We start from the raw sequence: 18,380 nt of genomic DNA, 5'->3' as shown, positions 1-18,380 counted from the left end.
TACATTCACTTATGAGATCTCCATGGAGTCATAAATAACACATGAATTGAGGTACGGACCACTAATTTAGAGATAATTTAACAACAAAATAAATGTAGTCATAGTTTCTGGAGGATTCTAGGATTTGGAACCCGAGATGACTTTTAAAGATAATCTATTTCCTTATAGGGGTTCAATGACTTATGATCACAGAGGAGGAAACTGAATAATGGAAATGAGAAAAAATGCACTTATTAGCACTTACTAAGCACTTAAGGATGTGCTAAGCTTTCAGGATGCAAATATAAACAGAGACAATCCCTGTTCTCAAGGAAATTACATAGGAAAGTCAATACATGTAGGAGAGTGGTAGCCAGGGCAGGCAACTTTTAGTCTTGAGTCATAGATAGTGAACTCATTAAGAAAAGCAAATGGCATGTTGGCAGCTAGGTGGCGCAGTGGATAGAGAGCTGAGTCTAGCAATCGGGAAGAATCATCTATCTTCCCCAATCAAATCTGGGCTAAGACACTTACTAGCTGGGTGTTCCTGGGCAAGTCACTTAATCCTATTTGCCTCAGTTTCCTCATCTGTAAAATGAGCTGAAGAAGGAAATGGCAAATCACTCTAGTATCTTTGCCAACCAGAATGGAGTCAGATATAACTTGTAAACAATTGAACAAAAAAATTAATACAGCCTTTTCAGAAATAAAGATACTATTGATTTGATTACTGAAGTCAACATAAGAGGTGGAGTGAGGGAATACATGGGCAGGGAAGGAAGATGGCAAGATGGATAAGGTGGATGATGGAAAGAAGCCAGTGAGATATGAGCTAAGTGAGAAATTTTTAAATTAATTACTAGAGGAAGACATGGACTGTAATTGGGACGACTTAGGAGAATCTAAAAAAAAGAGGTACCTATTTTGCTCTATTATCTCCTGCCAAGGGCTCAGTCTAAGAGTATACTTAACAAAATTCACTACAATCAGATACTACAGATATTAGTGGTAGGAGAACTGATTTAGAATCAGAAAGCTTGGTTCAAATGTTGGCTCTATTGTTTAGTACTTCTCACAAGGATGATCACCTGGACTTCCTCTAAGTTCAAATCAACTCAGAAATTCACTTTCTCAGTTCCCCTGGGGGGCCCAGAGCAAAACTCATCATTTGTTATCCAGCTGCAGAGCTTCATCATACTCCTAATCATTTCTGTAATAGCCAGAATCCCTGAGGGTCTGGTTTTCCCCTCTCAGATTTATTTATTTGTTCATACATTCATTCTTTTAGACTATGTAAGAGTCCATTCTCTTATCCATTTCTTATCTAGCTTTAATCACAGATTGGGCAGTATCTCAGTCACTGGCTGGTTGTAGTCCTCCCTTCTCTAAGAAGACCAAAATCACATAACTATGTCAATATATCTGACTGGCTGATCAGACCCACACGAGCTCAGAATGCTCTGCCACAAGTTGGACACAAATTGTTCCTATGAACATTCAGGATGTAGGGAGTACTCAGGGAAGACGAGTACCTCTGGGATGAGGGCTGCTGGGCTTTACAGAGCAGCTTTTCACCTTTGGTGTCCACCTGACCCACCTAAGTCTCACTACGCTTCCAAGTAGCTACAGCATGTGCAGCAGCCCCACCCTAGTAAACTGTTTGGACAGATGGGCTAAATCAAGTTCAGGGATCTCAAACCCTATGGTGAATTAGGGAGATGTCTACTCCAAGCATGTAAAGACTTCCCCTGGTTGAATGGGCAGATGAGAACAATTTGTTCAAAAGGCCATGAAGGCAGGGAAAGCAGGTGTTGTGCAGCACTTAAAACTTGCTTAGACATTTCAAACTAAGACCTGTAAAAGAACTTATCTTATAAAGGCCAAGGTCTCTCTATTAATCCTGACCTATATGTTGCCTCTGGATCCAGATGACACTAGAGAAGAAAGTGAGGTAAGTGACCTTGCACAGCCCTCCCTCACATAAATCCAACTCACTTGCATGTAATGGCATCACCTCCCTGATGTCATAATCCCCCTTGGAAAACAAAGGACACATACATCTATGAGAAGTAGAAGCTACTCCCCTGGGGACCCATCTGGAACTGGCCAGTTAGGCAATATAAACCTTTTCTTTTTTTTCCCCCCTTTCCTTCCCTCTGTCCACAGTGGAAAATACGATAGATTTAAATGTTCAAATTATGGCTCTGCTGTTTATAATCTAAATCACCATCCCTTGTTCAAGTCACCTAACTCCTATGGGGTCTGTTTCCTCATCTCTAAAAGGTAGTTGCATTAACCTTTCATCTCTAAATCTCTTATAACTAAAGAACTTAAAATGCCATTCAGGCATGATCCATATTACAAAGAGCTATGTTTTAAAAGCTAATTAAAAGCCTTGAAACTTTATTTTCCCATTAAAATTATTTTATGGTTAAACTTTCACAGAAATCTTTTTAAATCTAAAATTGCTCAACAGTCATGATGAAAGATAACTGTATAAATATGTATACATATATTGGATTTAACATATTTAACACGTATTGAACAACCTGCCATCTAAGGGAGGGGATGAGGAGGGAAAGGAGGGAAAAATTTGGAACAGAAAGTTTTGCAAGGGTGTTGAAAAATTACCCATGCACATGTTTTGTAAATAAAAAGCTTTAATAAAAAATTAAAAAAAAAAATTTTTAAAGTCATGCTGAACAAAGTCATATCTTTCTGGACCTTTGTGTTCATATGAACTAGATGGTTCTAACAAAATCCATAAAATCATTAACAGTAACCTGAGTTCCAAATTCTAGGAAATGGGAACTACCATATATGGTAAAGTAGGAAGCAATTCCATCCCTATTCATGAGCAGATGGCCAAGCCTAGACAGGACCTTTAAATATTGGGAAAATCTGTTTTTATTACCTTTCTTTTTCTTAATGATTTCCAATACCCTCTTGAATATCTCACTATAGCAATTCCTCCAATTATTTATTTCTTCTAATACTTTCTTATCTTCCAACTTTCACTATTTCAGTGGCACAGATCTTAGATGAGAATCAATAGAAAATGAATCTGATTAGAATACAATAACATGTAAAAGACTTAACCTAATCAGAACCCAGAGGTCTTTGTATTCTTAAAGGGGGATTTATTCTCTGGGTCTGTATTACATGTCTATTATCTATCCATTCATCCATCTTCTGTGAACTTATATATATATATGGATATTTCCATCCCCATTAGAATATAAGTTCCTTGAGGGCATGAGGTATGTCACTTATTTGACATATGCATACACATATTCAGAGAGAGAGAAAGCACTCGCACGCAAGAGAGAGAATGAGAGAGACAGACAGACAGAAACAGAAAAAAACAGAGAGAGTGAGAGAGACAAACAACACTAGGTGGTATAGTCAGTGAAGAGTGTGTTGGGTCCAGAGTAAGAAGACCTGAATTCAAATTTGGCTTCAAAATCTGGAAAAGTCCCTTAAACTTGTTTGACTCACTTTTCCTTATCTATAAAATGAACCGGAGAAAGAAATGGCAAACACCTTTAGGATCGTTGCCAAGAAAACCCAAAATGGGGTCAAAAGGGTTGAAAACAACTAGAAACAACTCAATAACTCTATGTGTGAATGTACATAAGCACATATGTGAATGTGTAATTATACATACAAGGCAGTTTTGGGAGGGAGCATGATAGTTGTATTATCAGGAAAAGTTTATTGTATTGTGGCTGAAACCACAGATGTTAAAAGGAAGAGATAAATAAGCATACTACAGGCATGGGGAACAGCCAGTGTAAAGGTACTGAGGGAAGACAGAACAATTTGTGAAAGGAACTAATGGACCAGTATGATTCAACCATGACATGTAGTAGCATTTTATATCTGAAATTTAATAAGAGTGTAAAGCTAGGAAAGTTTTGCATGCTAAAGGAATTTAAGTTTGATCAAAGAGTTAAGAGGAAGCAAATGGAATTGATTAGTGAAGTATATGATCAAATTCATGATTTAGGAAAGTCATGTGTGTAGCATTGTGGAGAATGGATTGGTGGAGAGACTCTAAGACAGGGGTGGGGAACAATTAGCCTGAGGTTGTGAAATTATTTGGTCTGGCTCTGTCTAGGCAACCCGAGATGATGATAACTGAAAGCTAGTTACAAAAACTTCCCACTGCTTGAATTTTTAAATTGATAAAGTTAAAGATAAGCTAGGTCACAGGTCAAAAAGGTGAAGCAGATTTATATAAATATAGATATAGATATACATTTTATATATAGTAATTCTCCTTTTGGATGTTGGTAAGAGAGATTTACCTCTACCTTGTGCAAACCCAGTTTAGACCCATAGATTTATTTATAAGGGAGAAAACAAGTACTTAAATTTATATTGCACTATCTGTTTTTAGGTTGGTACTTTACTGTTTTTAGCCAGAGGCACATATATACATCATTTTTGATATAGAGAAGTCTGGAAACATCAAGGGACTTTCTCCAGAAGAAACAAAAGAAAGTTTGACACATTCCCCTCCCCCAAAATCCAACAAAATATATTCTTACCTTGTCCATTGTTTAGTTTTTGTTTTTTTTTTTTTTTTAGGTAAAATAAAGGAAAATCACACAAGTCAATATGCTCCAATCCATGCATCCTTTATTCCAATACAACCACTGTGTTGCATTAAGCAATAGTACACATAGTGGCAATCAATCCCAATCAAATTTTATAACATTCTGAGGCTTGCTTACAGTACATTTAAGGCCTTTAAATCTGGGGAAAAACACATATAACCAAAAAAAAAAAAAAATCCCAAACCCCAACCTATGAGTAGTGTAACAATTTCAAATGTCTTGCATTTCTGTGCCATTCCAGTGTCAAAAACCAAATGACTTCTAAATTAAAAGTAGTTTAGTGAAACTTTTAATTACACAAATCCATCAAAACATAAATGTATAATTATTTTGTCTTGGAAATATTATAAAAATTTTAATAGCAAAATAACAGGGATAAAAACATATTAACAAAATGTATTCAATCATTTATAAACAAGAATTTTGCAGTTTGTAGTGATAACTAGACTTAAATGAAAATTACCAATTAAGAATCTATGCACAATGTAAATTCAAATATGTACAATCCTTTTAAAAAGTCTACAAGGAATGCTTTACAGAAGGAAAGTCTGCTATGGCTCTTTGTCAGACCAATCAGACAACTTGAATATTAAAACTGCTAGTAATAAATTTACACTTTAAAAAAACATTGTTTCATTAATTTTTCTTTAAGAATATTCCAGTTATATTTATATAATTACAGTTGATAAAATCTGATGGTGATAACTCCCTATGTATTTTTTATGTGTTAGGAAAAAAAGGAATCACTTGAATGGATTGCTTAGGGGAAAAGATCAATACATTAACAAGAATTACTAAGAGAGAAAGTTTCATCCTGATAAGCTTTCCAGTTACAATACCACAGCTTAAAAATTCAAAAATTAAACACTACTCCCTTAGATCAAAGGCAAGAATCCATTAAGTAGAAGTTGTAATTAGACAAAAGCAGTATTCCAAATGCTGAAACCATTGGATTAAAAAAAAGTCTTGCGTGACAGAATCATAAATGATCAGACATAAGAGAAAACTGATCGTGGGTTTATTTCTTATAGCACTAGAAAAGTGTCCCCATGTTCAGCTATCATTTCCACTTTCTCCAAGGTAATGAAGCTGAAAAGTTACAGCTGTTTATCACGTTATGTGCATTATAGACTGATTTTCATATACAAAAGACTGAAATTTCATCAGATATTTGATTAGAACACCCTCAAGACTGGGCATTTCTTCATAGTTATAAAGCCATCACAGCTATCCAAGTTAAAGCGTGTGCAAAAACATAATTCTTCCATTCACAGTAAATGAGGTAAAATCAAGTATTCTTCTTCAGGAATTGGGGAGTTCGTGAGAGATGAACTGTTTTAGTCTTTCCAGATATTGTGCATAAAGCTCTATGTCATTATGCCCTGCTCCTTCTACCCAGAGGGGTTCTACTGCTCGTGGGCATCGCTCATACATTGCCAGACCATGAGAAAAATCTATTACCTCATCCTCTGTACCATGAATTACCAGAACAGGAGAGGTTACTTTAGATATCTTGTCAATGCTGTAAGAGAGAGGGGAAAAAATAGTCACACACATAAAGAGAATCTTTTATTTTCTTGTTAGCAGATTAACATATACACAAAAGAAATTTCTTTTCTTTTCTGAGTCTCTAAAGACTGTCAGAAAAATAAATTTGTAAAGTGACATCTTGGGTTTATTAATACCTGTATTTATGCAATGTGACTACAAACTATGAAGACTGGCTTTCATATAAACAAATAGTTTGTACATTCAAACACATGTACCCCAACAATTATTTTGACAATGCTGCAACCCAAACCCATCAAAAAATAAAGAAAATCTTAGACTTCCTTCTTTGAAACTGCCTTCAAAGTTTTTAAATCATAGGAGAAAATCATAACTGATTATAATCAGGCTTCATTGCAGATCCCTGTGTGTATTAAATTCAATGTACCTATTTATCAGACGTGGCTCCCAAATGAATTTTGGCTATTTCCAAAAGTAAAATCCAACTTCAAAGGGTGAAAATTTGCCTTTGCTAAAACAATTCAAAAGAATATGCTGTAAGCATTAAAGATATTCCTAAAAGAGTTGTCCCAAAATGATTTGAGCAATGGTTATGTCACTAAGTGTACAATTTCTCAATAGGACTAGTTTAATTCTATTTCATAGAGGACTCCACTCTTTACAAAATTAGTCACACTTTGTATAAATCAAAAATAGATAATGACTCCTCAACAGTTCCTTCTCTTGAATTATGCAGATCTCTGGCCTCTCAAAAGCTACCAAAAAGTGTGTTAATTGGAATTACATGTTTGGATACTACTTCCTCTGAAATATTAATGAGAAAGTGATTGGAGGTGAGCCATATTCTTTAAAGACCTACCAAAAAAAAAAAAAAAAAAAACTATTAGCTATCCCTTAGTAACTACTCACAAAATTTGTCACTTTTTTATATGGTACTCTGAGAAATCATAAGAAGTTGTCATAGTTCACTAAACTCTATCAGCCACATTACCATATAAAACCTGATTTGTCCTAGATTCTTATCTACAGTTTTCAAATAGACTTGCAAAATTTTCTGCTATTTCTAAGATTATCCTTTCTCTTCTAGAATTAAAGTTCTAGAAATTTTAAGTATTGGAGATAATTCTACTCATTTCAGAAAGTACTGAGTTTATTTCATATACTCATGATTTGTTAGTCCCGTGGGATCACAAATTATAGAGGTCCTATACGACAAACAATTGATATGAAATTGCTACATGATTCTAAACCCAATAAAAATATGAAAATTTAAAAAGGACAACTAAAAATAAGTTATTTTTCATAAGAATAAATTTTTAATCATTTTTACAAATGAAGCTGAATATTCAGACACATGTATGCATGTGTGTACACAAGTGTGTGCACACAGAATAAATTGACATAATTAAAAACTTGGAACTAAACAAAGACTAGCAAGGAATGCTAAGCAAAATGTCAAAAGTGGAAAAATGGAAAATTTAAATCTAATTTTAAATGGTTTGAAGTTTTCCAACTTTGAAAATTTATGGAAAATGGAAAAATTTAATTTAATTTTAAATGGTTTGAAGTTTTCCAGCTTTGAAAATGTATGTTATTACTTACAAGGAATTCACCTATTTTTATGTAATATTTCTGAAAGAAACAGAAGCTTTTGGTATGTATATGGGAAAAAACTCTTGAATTGTTAATTGTTTAAATTTAAATAAGGCAGTTATGAATCATTACAAAAATAAAATATTTTATTCATTATATTCATTATAGTGACATTTTAGAGTTAAAATTTTAAAGACAAAAAACTGATTATTTCAAACTTAGATATCTAATGATATTTTTTCATAAAGACATATGAACATTTCTTAATATCATATAACATTTTAAAAAATCAGCTTCTAATTATCAACTTAAAAACATGTAAGACAATGGATAAAATGAACATTAGCCTTTTGAGCTTTCCCAGCCACACTGTCCTAGAGTTAGAAATCAACTGACAAAATTCTCATTAAATTTTCATTTAATCCCAGTGTAAATTATACATACATACATAATTGAAACTATATATAATTGAAATTCATCAAAGCTGAATCCAGAAGTATTGCTATTATATAATTAAAGTATCTTGAGGTCTATATACTCATGTAATTAAATAAATGATGTTCCAATGTTCTAATAACTCATCTCATAATGATAGTAATCAACAAATCAGTTTTAAGAAAAAACATGGTACCTTGATATACCCAGCTCAATTATTACATAATCTTAGAATAATGGTACTTTAATATTGAAAATTTCCAGGGAGAAAATGATATTTTAAAATATTAATATCAACCTCTTAATCTAGACAAAAAAAACATACTTCTGAACTACATGAAAACTACTCAACAACTCAAGAAGGCTGTTTGGCACCCTAAATTTTAAGATTAATTTATTCACTACTTTTTGCTCCCATTAGTTGATAATGAGAAGACAGTAAGGTATTTCTTTGGTACAAGTTACAGGTCTGCAGCAGCCGTGTGGTATTAACTCTGTTCTAAGAAAATGCATAAGTGAGATAATACAAGCTATGAGTGTCAGGATCTCTGAAATTTAACCTGGCCTGGGGCCACCCAGATGTCTGGAATATCTCTAGATAACCAAGTTCCTCAGTGGGTGAGGGATTTTGAATGAAAATGCTGATTAAAAAAATGGAAAGAGGTTTGCATAAATATTAATTATGATAATAGCAAATTTTGATTACATAGTATATAATTGTTTATCAAGCAACCAATCCTGCAAGGTAAGCATTGGCAAGATTATTATGCCTATTTTACAGATGAGGAAACAGGCCCAAAAAGGTAAAATTGCAAATTCAATGTTAGGTCTTCTAACAGTCATTCCTGTCTTCTGTTACCAATGTGTTCATTATTTCATTTAACACTTTGGCTACTCATTGATATAAATAAGGATGATACATTTTCTTTTGTCTAAATTTCACTACATATAAAACAAATTATAGCATTTCATAACTACTGGTGTACATGAACTAGAAGAGATGTGATATGTAGTAGGTCAAATTTTAAATTTCTCTCTCTCATTGGTGAGTAATCATAAATTAACACCTTGTTACACAATTTCTCTTCTTAAATTTTCTTGAGTCTCTAACTAAAATATAAGATTCTTAAGATAGAAGTGGTATCTTCTAATTCACTGTATCATGTACAGTACCTCATACATATCATGTGCCACATATTTGTTGGTTATTATTAGTATCTGATTTATGAATTCATACCTACCTTGGAAAAGCATCAAAGCAGTATGTTTTCCTGGTGTCAGGAAAAGCCACACGTAGACCAGACATCAAAGGGGAATGGAGGATTACAGCTGCACATTCATATCGAGATGCCAAGTCTACTGTAGGGACAGTTCCAATACTTTGACCATAAAGGATAATATTCTCTGGACTTACACCATACCTGAAATTTTTTTTAAAGTATAAGTTAATAATAAAAAGAACCAAATACCCTACTCCCCTCCACCAAATTCACAGACATAACCACTTATGCCCACAAACTACATCAAATTAATAAGGATCAATTCATAAGACTATATTTACCTATTCCCTAGCCATTCATTGGACCAAATTCCCCACACAGACGCACTTTCCAATTCTGAAAACTTATTAGCTTTGCCTCTGTTCCAGAAAAGGAAGAGTCAATTTACTAACCTTATTCCATCATTCCTATAACTTTCTAGATCAGTGTCACTCTCTAGCCCCTGTTGTAGTCTGTCTTTTGACCTTTTCATTTTTATCTCCAGCAATTAGCACAGTGCTTAATAATAAGTGCTTAAATGATTTTAAAATTCATTTTAATCAACAACTGAAATTTATTGTATAAAGAAACATAACGCCCCCCCAAAAAAAAAAATCCAACCCACAGTTTTGATTCTACTTAAACTAAAATAAAATAGTCAAATTAAACACAAAAATCAGAGACAAAATGTCTTTAAGATCCTCTGGAAAAAAAAAAAGCATTATTTTTCTATTCATCTCTATAGCATTACACATCTCTAATACAAAATAATATAAGCACAACAGCAAGTCTATTATATTACTTTCCAAGGAGAACTTTTAATAAAATATAAAGTAAAGCAGATGCTTTTTGAAAAAAGAAGCCACAAATCCAGATCCTTCAGCCCTATGCACATGCTTGTCTGCTTAACTAGCAGACTAACTAAACAAACTAAACAAACTACTAACTAAACTCCAATTTTTGAGGAAAGAGATCATGCCATTTCCCTACTTTTGTACCCTTAAGACACCTAATATAGTGCTAAGTACACAGTAAGTGTTTAATCAATAATTACAATGATTTGCTAGCCCAGTCTGAGGCAAGAAATACCCATTTCTACCCCAGAATCATTACAGGGCTTATGCTTTGGGGTGAAAATATTTTTTATATAGGAAACAATATTACATTATATCCTGGAGACAGTATAGTTTGTTGGTCATACTATGCTGTGAAATCATGGAAGCCAAAGTTTCCTAATGCTTTCTCCAGGTATGGAGAAACTGTAATAATTATTTAGCATTTGCAAAGCAATTTTCACTTTTCAACTGAATCACTCAATATCATCACCCTTCACTAAATTTTCTTCCTCTTGTTCTTTAGAATCACTGAATGTCAGAGTTAGAAATGAGATCAAAGATCATACAATCAACATATCCAACATATAAAGGACTGCTTGCCATCTAGGGGAGGGGGTGGAGGGAGGGAGGGAAAAAAAATTGGAACAGAAACGAGTGTCAATATAAAGTAATTATTAAATAAAAATTAAAAAAAAAAAAGATAAAAAAAAAAAAAAAAAGATCATGCAATCCTCATTTTACAAATGAGTACTGAGATCCAAAAAGATAAATTAGTTCTCCAAAGTCACATATCTGATGGTGGCAGAATTGAGATAATAATCCAATTCTCACTATCTTTATTATTCTTTCTACTGATTGTACATATCAATAATTTCACAAATTGAATAAAAGTATGAATATGCAGAGCTATATCTGTGTTGCAAGACAAGACTTTTTCTCCCACTTTCTTCCTCTATCTCCTTTTCTTCATAATATTTCCAGACTCCACTGTGAGTTAGTTGTTTGTTTGTTTTTTAATAAGTTAGTCTGGGAATGTAAACAAAAATAATTAGCACTGTTTTAAGGGGAAATATATCTCATGATACTTTGTGGCTTGCTGAAATAAATGTTCATTCATCTCCTTCACTTTCATCACTGTATAAGAAGGAAACACAACAGCTTTCCCTGTCTGAAATGGAATAAAACTCACTTATTCTATTCTTATGCAGAATAGTAAGACTCTATAAAACACATTATCTCAAATTAATCAATTAAGATTACTTCATTGAGACAGAGAAATCAAATTATGTCTTCTAGATAAGTGATTTCAGTTGTGCTTTAATATATATAAAATATAAATGATATTTTAATGTTAAATGTACAATATTTAAACTTTCCTATCTAAACCAATGCTAATGAGGAATTTTTGTATTATATTAGAAAACAAAAAAAAAATCTACTAAAATTCAATTTAAAATGAATTTTTTGTCATGTATAATGTTTTCTGTTTGCACATGGATAGTTTTAATTTAAATTTTTAAAATAAAATGCCAAGTTAAGATAGAGAGAAATCTGACCTTAAGAGAAGGAAAAACTAATAAAAAATCTGAAGCCAGGACACAATGAACATAAATGCTATAAAGGAAAATGAACCAAAAATTTCTGGTGAAAATAAAAATCTCCATGGATTTTCCAGAGTGTGAAACAAAAATTTTTGAAGAAGAAAAACTATTTAAATCCGATCTCTCAATGTAGAATTAAAGAAGTCAAAAAGATTAGGGAAAAAAAAAAAAACTAGAAAATCTATGCAGAGAAAATAACATCTGGAACACCCCTCCCCCCCCCCCCAAAAAAATAATCAAAAGTAAAAGGAAATTTGACAGGAGATACAAAAGGCAGCAACTTTAAAAGAACAAATAAATTCTCTTCAAACTAAAGCAATTGATGACAAGATATGCAAAGATTAGTGATCATAGGTGTTGCAGAACATGACAAATCCCCAAACTTGAATAGCTAAAAGTTGAAACTGATATAAGAAAATTGTCCAGAACTTTTGAACTGATACAAATAGACATTGATTGAATCCACAGACTGATACTGCCACTTTCTCAGTGACAAACACTAAAAAACAAACAAGCACAAAGAGGGTCCTTGTACTCAAGGAGCCTACATTCTAATGGGGGAAGAAAAGCACAAAAGGGATGTGAAAAGCAAAGCGGTTGGGAATAGAAGAGGAAAGCCTGCCTGAGGTCTGTCCCCTCCCTCCCAAAAAAGGTAAGCTCCCGGAAGAGCTCACCATTAGGAGAAGGGGACCTGCCTACAAAGGCTATTCAAGGCAAGAAGGCCTGCAGGGATCCTCAAACTACTGCCCCAGGGCCAGATATGGCAGCTGAGGACGATTATCCCCCTAACCCAGGGCTATGAAGTTTCTTTATTTAAAGGCCCACAAAACAAAGTTTTTATTTTTACTATAGTCTGGCCCTCCAATAGTCTGAGGGACAGTGAACTGGCCCCCTATTTAAAAAGTTTGAGGACCCCTGGATAGTTGGATTGTCCAAGGTACTGGACCAAAGGAAAAAACTAGGATGAGAAAGTAGAATGGCAATGATTTTTGAAGTCTGAAGCCAGTAGAGAAAGGAGGTATGTCACATGGAACCTCCAAGAGAAATTCACTACTTAGAGGGACATACAGAAAAGACAATTAGAGGATCATTCAAACCATAAAACACTGAAGAATAGAATATGGGAAGAGAAGATAAGGAACTCAAATTACAATCCAAAATAAGGTATCCAGGTTCCTGAAATAAACGACTCCATTTTTCCACATCCCCTGGAGTCCCACCTCCTCACTTCTCCACTAGGATGGTATATTTTAATCACCCCAGTGTGGGGGCTCTAGAAAGCAGGACTCAATATTTTAATCACCCCAACTTGGAGGGTCTAGAAAGCCAAACACCATATTGAGTGCCTAATGTGAGGCTCTAGGTGAGGTCCTATACAAGTCAGCTCGACTGACGTTTTCAGCCAAATTCAGTAGAGAAGTCCCCGTGATCTGGAAGGGTAAGTATAAAAATAGGTAAACAGGAAGAATCAGAAAGGGTCTAGTCATAGTCACTTTCGTTTTTCCAACCCAAATGAGGCAAATACTAAAAAATAAACCTCCCTACCCAGGGAAGTAAGAAGCAGGTTAGTTAAGTTAGAAGGAAGGTTTGCTGGTAACTCAGAAGCAGATCATTGAGTTATCAGATGCTGTGGCGTGCAACGTCTCTGGCTTTGTAAGAAAGAGAGTTTGGAGCCAGAGCTGTGGAAATTAGTGGGAGAACAAGTAACTAAATACAATGGAGTAAAATTGGTTTTAAGGAATCCTACAAGTTTTAAAACAAGGAAAGATTTTAACTTGGGTGGTCAAACCAGGAAGTATGAGGAGAAAAACAAGCAGAGGGTTGGTGCCTATAGCCATGGAGGGTACAGCCCGTGGGACAGAAGTAAGGAATTCTTTTTAAGTATTTTACTGATTCATATTGCTTGTTACCATCTAAGAGGTCTACAGGATAAGGCCATTTGAGAGAAAAGAAAGTATCTTAACTACTATTGCCTGTTGGGCAGAAAGGGAATTAAGTACCTTAAGTAACTTGCTGAGGAGCTTGCTTTTCACCTTCAAAGCTCATTTTCAATTCTGCCTACACATGAGCATGAGCCCAGCCCATAGGGCATTCCCCATCTCCTGAACCTCTCTGCCTTTCAGGAGCAAGAGGAGCGGGAGGGGTCAGTGACACCATCAGCACCAGCAGAACTTGATGCTGCTCCTTTGGGGTGAAGTTTTGGGGATGGAGCAAGGAATTTTGCTCCTTTTTTAGTGTTTAAAAAAAAAAAAATCTACGGGAAGAGACATCTTACAACAGTGAGGAAACAATTAAGTACTTCGGCTTTTTAGGCAGGGTTTTGGTAGAAGGCCTGCCAGAACTCTCTCCTGTTCCCATTCAATGGAAAATTAATACACCTATGTGGGTGGAACAATGTTCCTTACTCAGTGAAAAAATTCAGTCCTACTGATACACACTCCTGAAATGCAATTTGGTGAAATTTATCCAGATTTTGACTCTCAACAACAGAATCTTGGATCAAGATGCTCATCCAAAAATAAAAGAGAGATATTTAACATGTATTGGTCAACCTGCCATCTGGGGGAAATGGTGGGGGGAAGGAGGGGAAAAGTTGGAACAAAAGATTTTGCAATTGTCAATGCTGAAAATTACTCATCATATATCTTGTAAATGAAAAGCTATAATAAAAAATAATAAAGTAGCATTGCATTGCTAGCCCATGGGCACAACTGCACAGGAAAAACTACCTGAGAAGCAATAAATGAAAGCTATCATATTAAAATAATAATAAAATAAAATAAAAAATAAAAGGGGGGAGCCACAGATAACCCTAGAGAACCTCTAAATTTATGTATTAAATTTTTTTTTGACTTTTGATGGAGATGCACTGGCTCCAGCAGACAGGTTTTATAATCCACCAGAAGGGCAGTGTCCAGTGCGAGCAGCTCCACTATCTTTAGTTAATCACCAGGTGATACGGAGAGATCCAGAAAGAGGTGAACTGCTTGGGGGAGAGGGTTTGCTTGTATCTCTACAGATGGAGAAGGAATCAGGTGTCAAGGAGCCACATTCACCTTGTCCATCAAAGAGGGATGGAAGGAGGGAAGCCCTTTGAGGCAAAGGGGAAGACCTAGGAGATATTGGAAGGAACCTGGCAGTTAACCCTTTGTGTACTCATGAACATCAGAAATAATTCTCAATGAGACTGATGCAGGACTTCAAAACCTGCAGGAATCATTGGATTCCCTGACATATGAAGTGATGGACAATAGATTGCTTTTGGACTATTTCTTGGCTGCTGAAGGAGATGTATGTGTGGTTGTGAATTGATAGTTATTATTTACATCTTCCTTCTGGGACTCATGGAAATCTTTATAGTATTTTGTTTATTCATATTGTTTGTTAAGTTACTATTTGCTTGTATGATATTATATAACTTGCCTGTGTGATTCCTCCCATGGTAATGGATTTAACCACTGGTATATATCTGCTTCAATTAAAACAAAAGAAAGGGCGAGATGTAGAGAGGGTCACAGTCAGTGGGGAAACGCTGGTGAGATTTAAGACCCTTCAGCCCAGAGGGAACCTGCTGACAATGGTTCAGCTCCCCATCACCCTTAAGGGCTCTCGGCCTTCCTGAGAAGTCAGGGGGTGGTGACAACCTATGTTGTGATTCAAGAAGAATGACACCAGGTGGAAGGGTGATACCAGGTGGCAAACTATATACAATAGCAAGTTGTTTATGTGGTCCTACCTGTGCAATGTTGTTTTTCTTATATAAAAAATTATATAAAGGGGAAGGTCCCTGAAATAAATGGACTCCATTTTCCCCACCATCGGGAGTCCTGCTTCCTCACTTCTCCACTAGGAAGGTATTTTAATCACCCAAGTGTGGGGGCAATGGTACATTTAGTCACCCCAGCTTGGGGACTCTAGAAAGCAGGAGACAAGACATGAGAGATATAAAAAGAATAAAATAATTACAAATAAGGATCTGGCTGATGAACTGGAAAACAAAATTTGGAATAGTTTAGTAAAAAAAGGAAAATAAATGCTTCCCAATCTGGTCATATCGTATATGACCAGATTTATTTTAAATTACTCTCCTTCACACATGTTCTCTATCTTCTAGAACAAGTTACCTGCTTATTTCCTGATAGAGGAACATCTTATTTCTTGTATCTGTTTGTTTGCAAAGGCTATTCTCTCACCATGAAAATGTTCTACCTTTTTACTTCTGCTTCACAGAATCCTTCCTTCCTTTAAAAACTCAGAGCAAGTGTCACCAAACTCCTACAGGAAATCTGTCCTGATCCCCACCAGCTGCTAATTCGCTCATTATAAAAACTACTTTGTATTTTATTTTTCTATGTACATATTGTTTCTGCCTCCTCTTCTCCCTCTTTCCCCTTACAGCAAGAGAACACAAGATCCATAAAGATAAGAATCTGGCATATAATAGGTGTTTAATAATAAATGCTTGTGGATGAATATAACAAAGAAAACTGAAATGTCTTGGAATGCAAGAAATAGAAGAAAGGTAGTAGCTATATTCTACATCAAAAGAGGAAGAACAGAAAAATAAATTTAAAAATATATTTTAAAAAATATTTTAAATTATATTTTTTAAAAAATAAATTTAAGGAATTTAACATAGAGCAGGTAAAAAGGAGAGGAAGAAAATGCCTATAAGGTATGAGTAGAGGGGATCAATTCTTACATCAAAATACTTTAAGCAAACTAATCTCAAGGGCAAGGTTCTGATTTAAGAAAGGAAAGGATTAAAAACCCATAGACAAGAAAGAAGAAAATATAAGCCTAATAACCATAAATGTAATTGTGAATAGATCAAACAATCCAATAAAACAGAGTGAATAAAAAGAAAAAAAAAACCCAGTAATTTTTTGCTTTCAAGAAATATGACACTAAATAACTTTGAGAGCCTTAGGGAAATCACTCCACATCCCTAGGCTTCTGATTCCTCATTTGTAAGAAAAGGGTTTGAACTCTTTATTTATTCTAGCTCTAAATCTAGGGTGCTATGATCAAAACATAAAGAAACTTACAAAATGAAAATGAAAGGCTGGAATGAAATTTACTGTACTTGAGGTGATTTCAAAAAGTAAGACTTGCAACTGCTTTATTAGCCAAACAAAACTTAAAATCCACAATAAGACACACAAAAGAAATTCCATTAAGCTCAAAGGAACCACAATTATATGCAATATCACTACTAAATGCATGTGCAATAAATTTTTACATGTAATTAAGGAAGAATCAACTGAATTTTAAAAGCCCACTGTAGGTAACTTTAGTGTTTCTTTCTAAAAAGTGGATAAATCTAAAGAAAATTTTTTAAAAAGTTACATGTGAAAGATTTATGGCATTTTCTACTCAAAAAAATTAAAGAATATACATATTTTTCAGTACATTATCTATATGCTCCCCTCTCCCCCCAAAAAAACAGCTCATGTGACAGGATACAATAACAAAGAAAAAAAATCAATGTTTAAAAAAGATGAAATACTAAATACATTTTTTTACATGATTAAGAGAAATCACTTTTGGCAGATGGGAACAGAAGAAGCAAAAGATAAATATCTAAAACAAAGACAATGACAATCTGCGTAATGAATGATCCAAGGCACAAATCAAAGAAACAAATTAGTAACTGAAAAATAAGAACGTTTTGGGTATGCCACTAAAGTAGTCCTCAATGGAAAAATATATCTCAAACCATAGATTAACAAAGTAAAAAGAAAACATCAATGATCTAAGTATACAATACAAGAACTGAATCAAAAGGCAGAAATTACTAAGAAAATTAAAAGCTGGTTCTCTGAAAGGACTAATTTTTAAAAATCAATAGACAATTAGTTATACTGATCAAAAGGAGGAAAATCAAATTAATAAAAATAAAAGATGAATAAAATGGTATCAGGAGAGATTAAAAATAATTATAACTTCAGGACTTGCACACTAACAAAGCTGATTTTATAGGGAAAATGAGTTATAAAACACGGGGGAGGATTCTGGGAAGATGGAGTAGATTGGTAAATTTTAAGCTCTCTAGATCTTCCCCACAAATAAAAAAAATCTGTGCCTCAGAGAAAACATAGACTGGTGAAAATTCATGAGGACTTGGGGCAGAACAGGAGTTTTCCTGACACAATCCAAGAAGATCTGAAGTACCCACACCCAGGATTAACTCTAGAAGGATTAACTCCTAGAAGTAAAGACATCTCCAGGCTAGCTCTGCACAAAAAGCAAGTGGGGACCCTGGGGTTGGCTGGTTTGGCTGAAGCATCAGCAGGAACCATAAACTTTCACTTCCTGGACCTGTTTATGGAATAGGAGGAGTCCAAGAAGACTGAGGGAGGAACCTAGGCTGATTAGGAATGCTAGGCCCAGATGTGCTGCATGGGACACAGCCCTGGGCCAGAAGGAACCAGCACCCAGCCAGCACACAGACAGTGGGGTCAAAGATGCTGTTGGCCACAGTCATTTACTGGAGGGTGGAACTCTTGGTTTAGGGTTCCAGTCAGAGGGGAAAGCAGAGGTAAA

General features: G+C 34.7%; 1 protein-coding gene across 2 annotated transcripts in view; it reads right to left on the bottom strand.

Annotated features, from left to right (window-relative positions):
- Nucleotides 1-4,601: 4,601 nt before the first annotated feature.
- Nucleotides 4,602-18,380, bottom strand: part of ABHD17C (abhydrolase domain containing 17C, depalmitoylase) — an 84,110-nt gene continuing 70,331 nt past the window's right edge. The window contains exons 2-3 of one of the 2 annotated variants that reach the window (XM_051981162.1): nucleotides 9,380-9,559; nucleotides 4,602-6,123 (exon numbers count right to left, since the gene is read on the bottom strand). In XM_051981162.1, the coding sequence (XP_051837122.1) occupies nucleotides 5,904-6,123; nucleotides 9,380-9,559 (400 nt within the window). In that variant the 3' untranslated portion in view covers nucleotides 4,602-5,903. Of the gene's footprint in view, nucleotides 6,124-9,379; nucleotides 9,560-18,380 lie in introns of those variants that run through there. The other variant, XM_051981161.1, reaches the window with a different exon arrangement.

This window comes from Antechinus flavipes, chromosome 2 (genome assembly GCF_016432865.1).
Source record: "Antechinus flavipes isolate AdamAnt ecotype Samford, QLD, Australia chromosome 2, AdamAnt_v2, whole genome shotgun sequence".
Classification (NCBI taxonomy): Eukaryota; Metazoa; Chordata; class Mammalia; order Dasyuromorphia; family Dasyuridae; genus Antechinus; species Antechinus flavipes.
The sequence above is the reverse complement of the archived record's forward strand: the minus strand, read 5'-3'. Positions and strand labels throughout refer to the sequence as shown.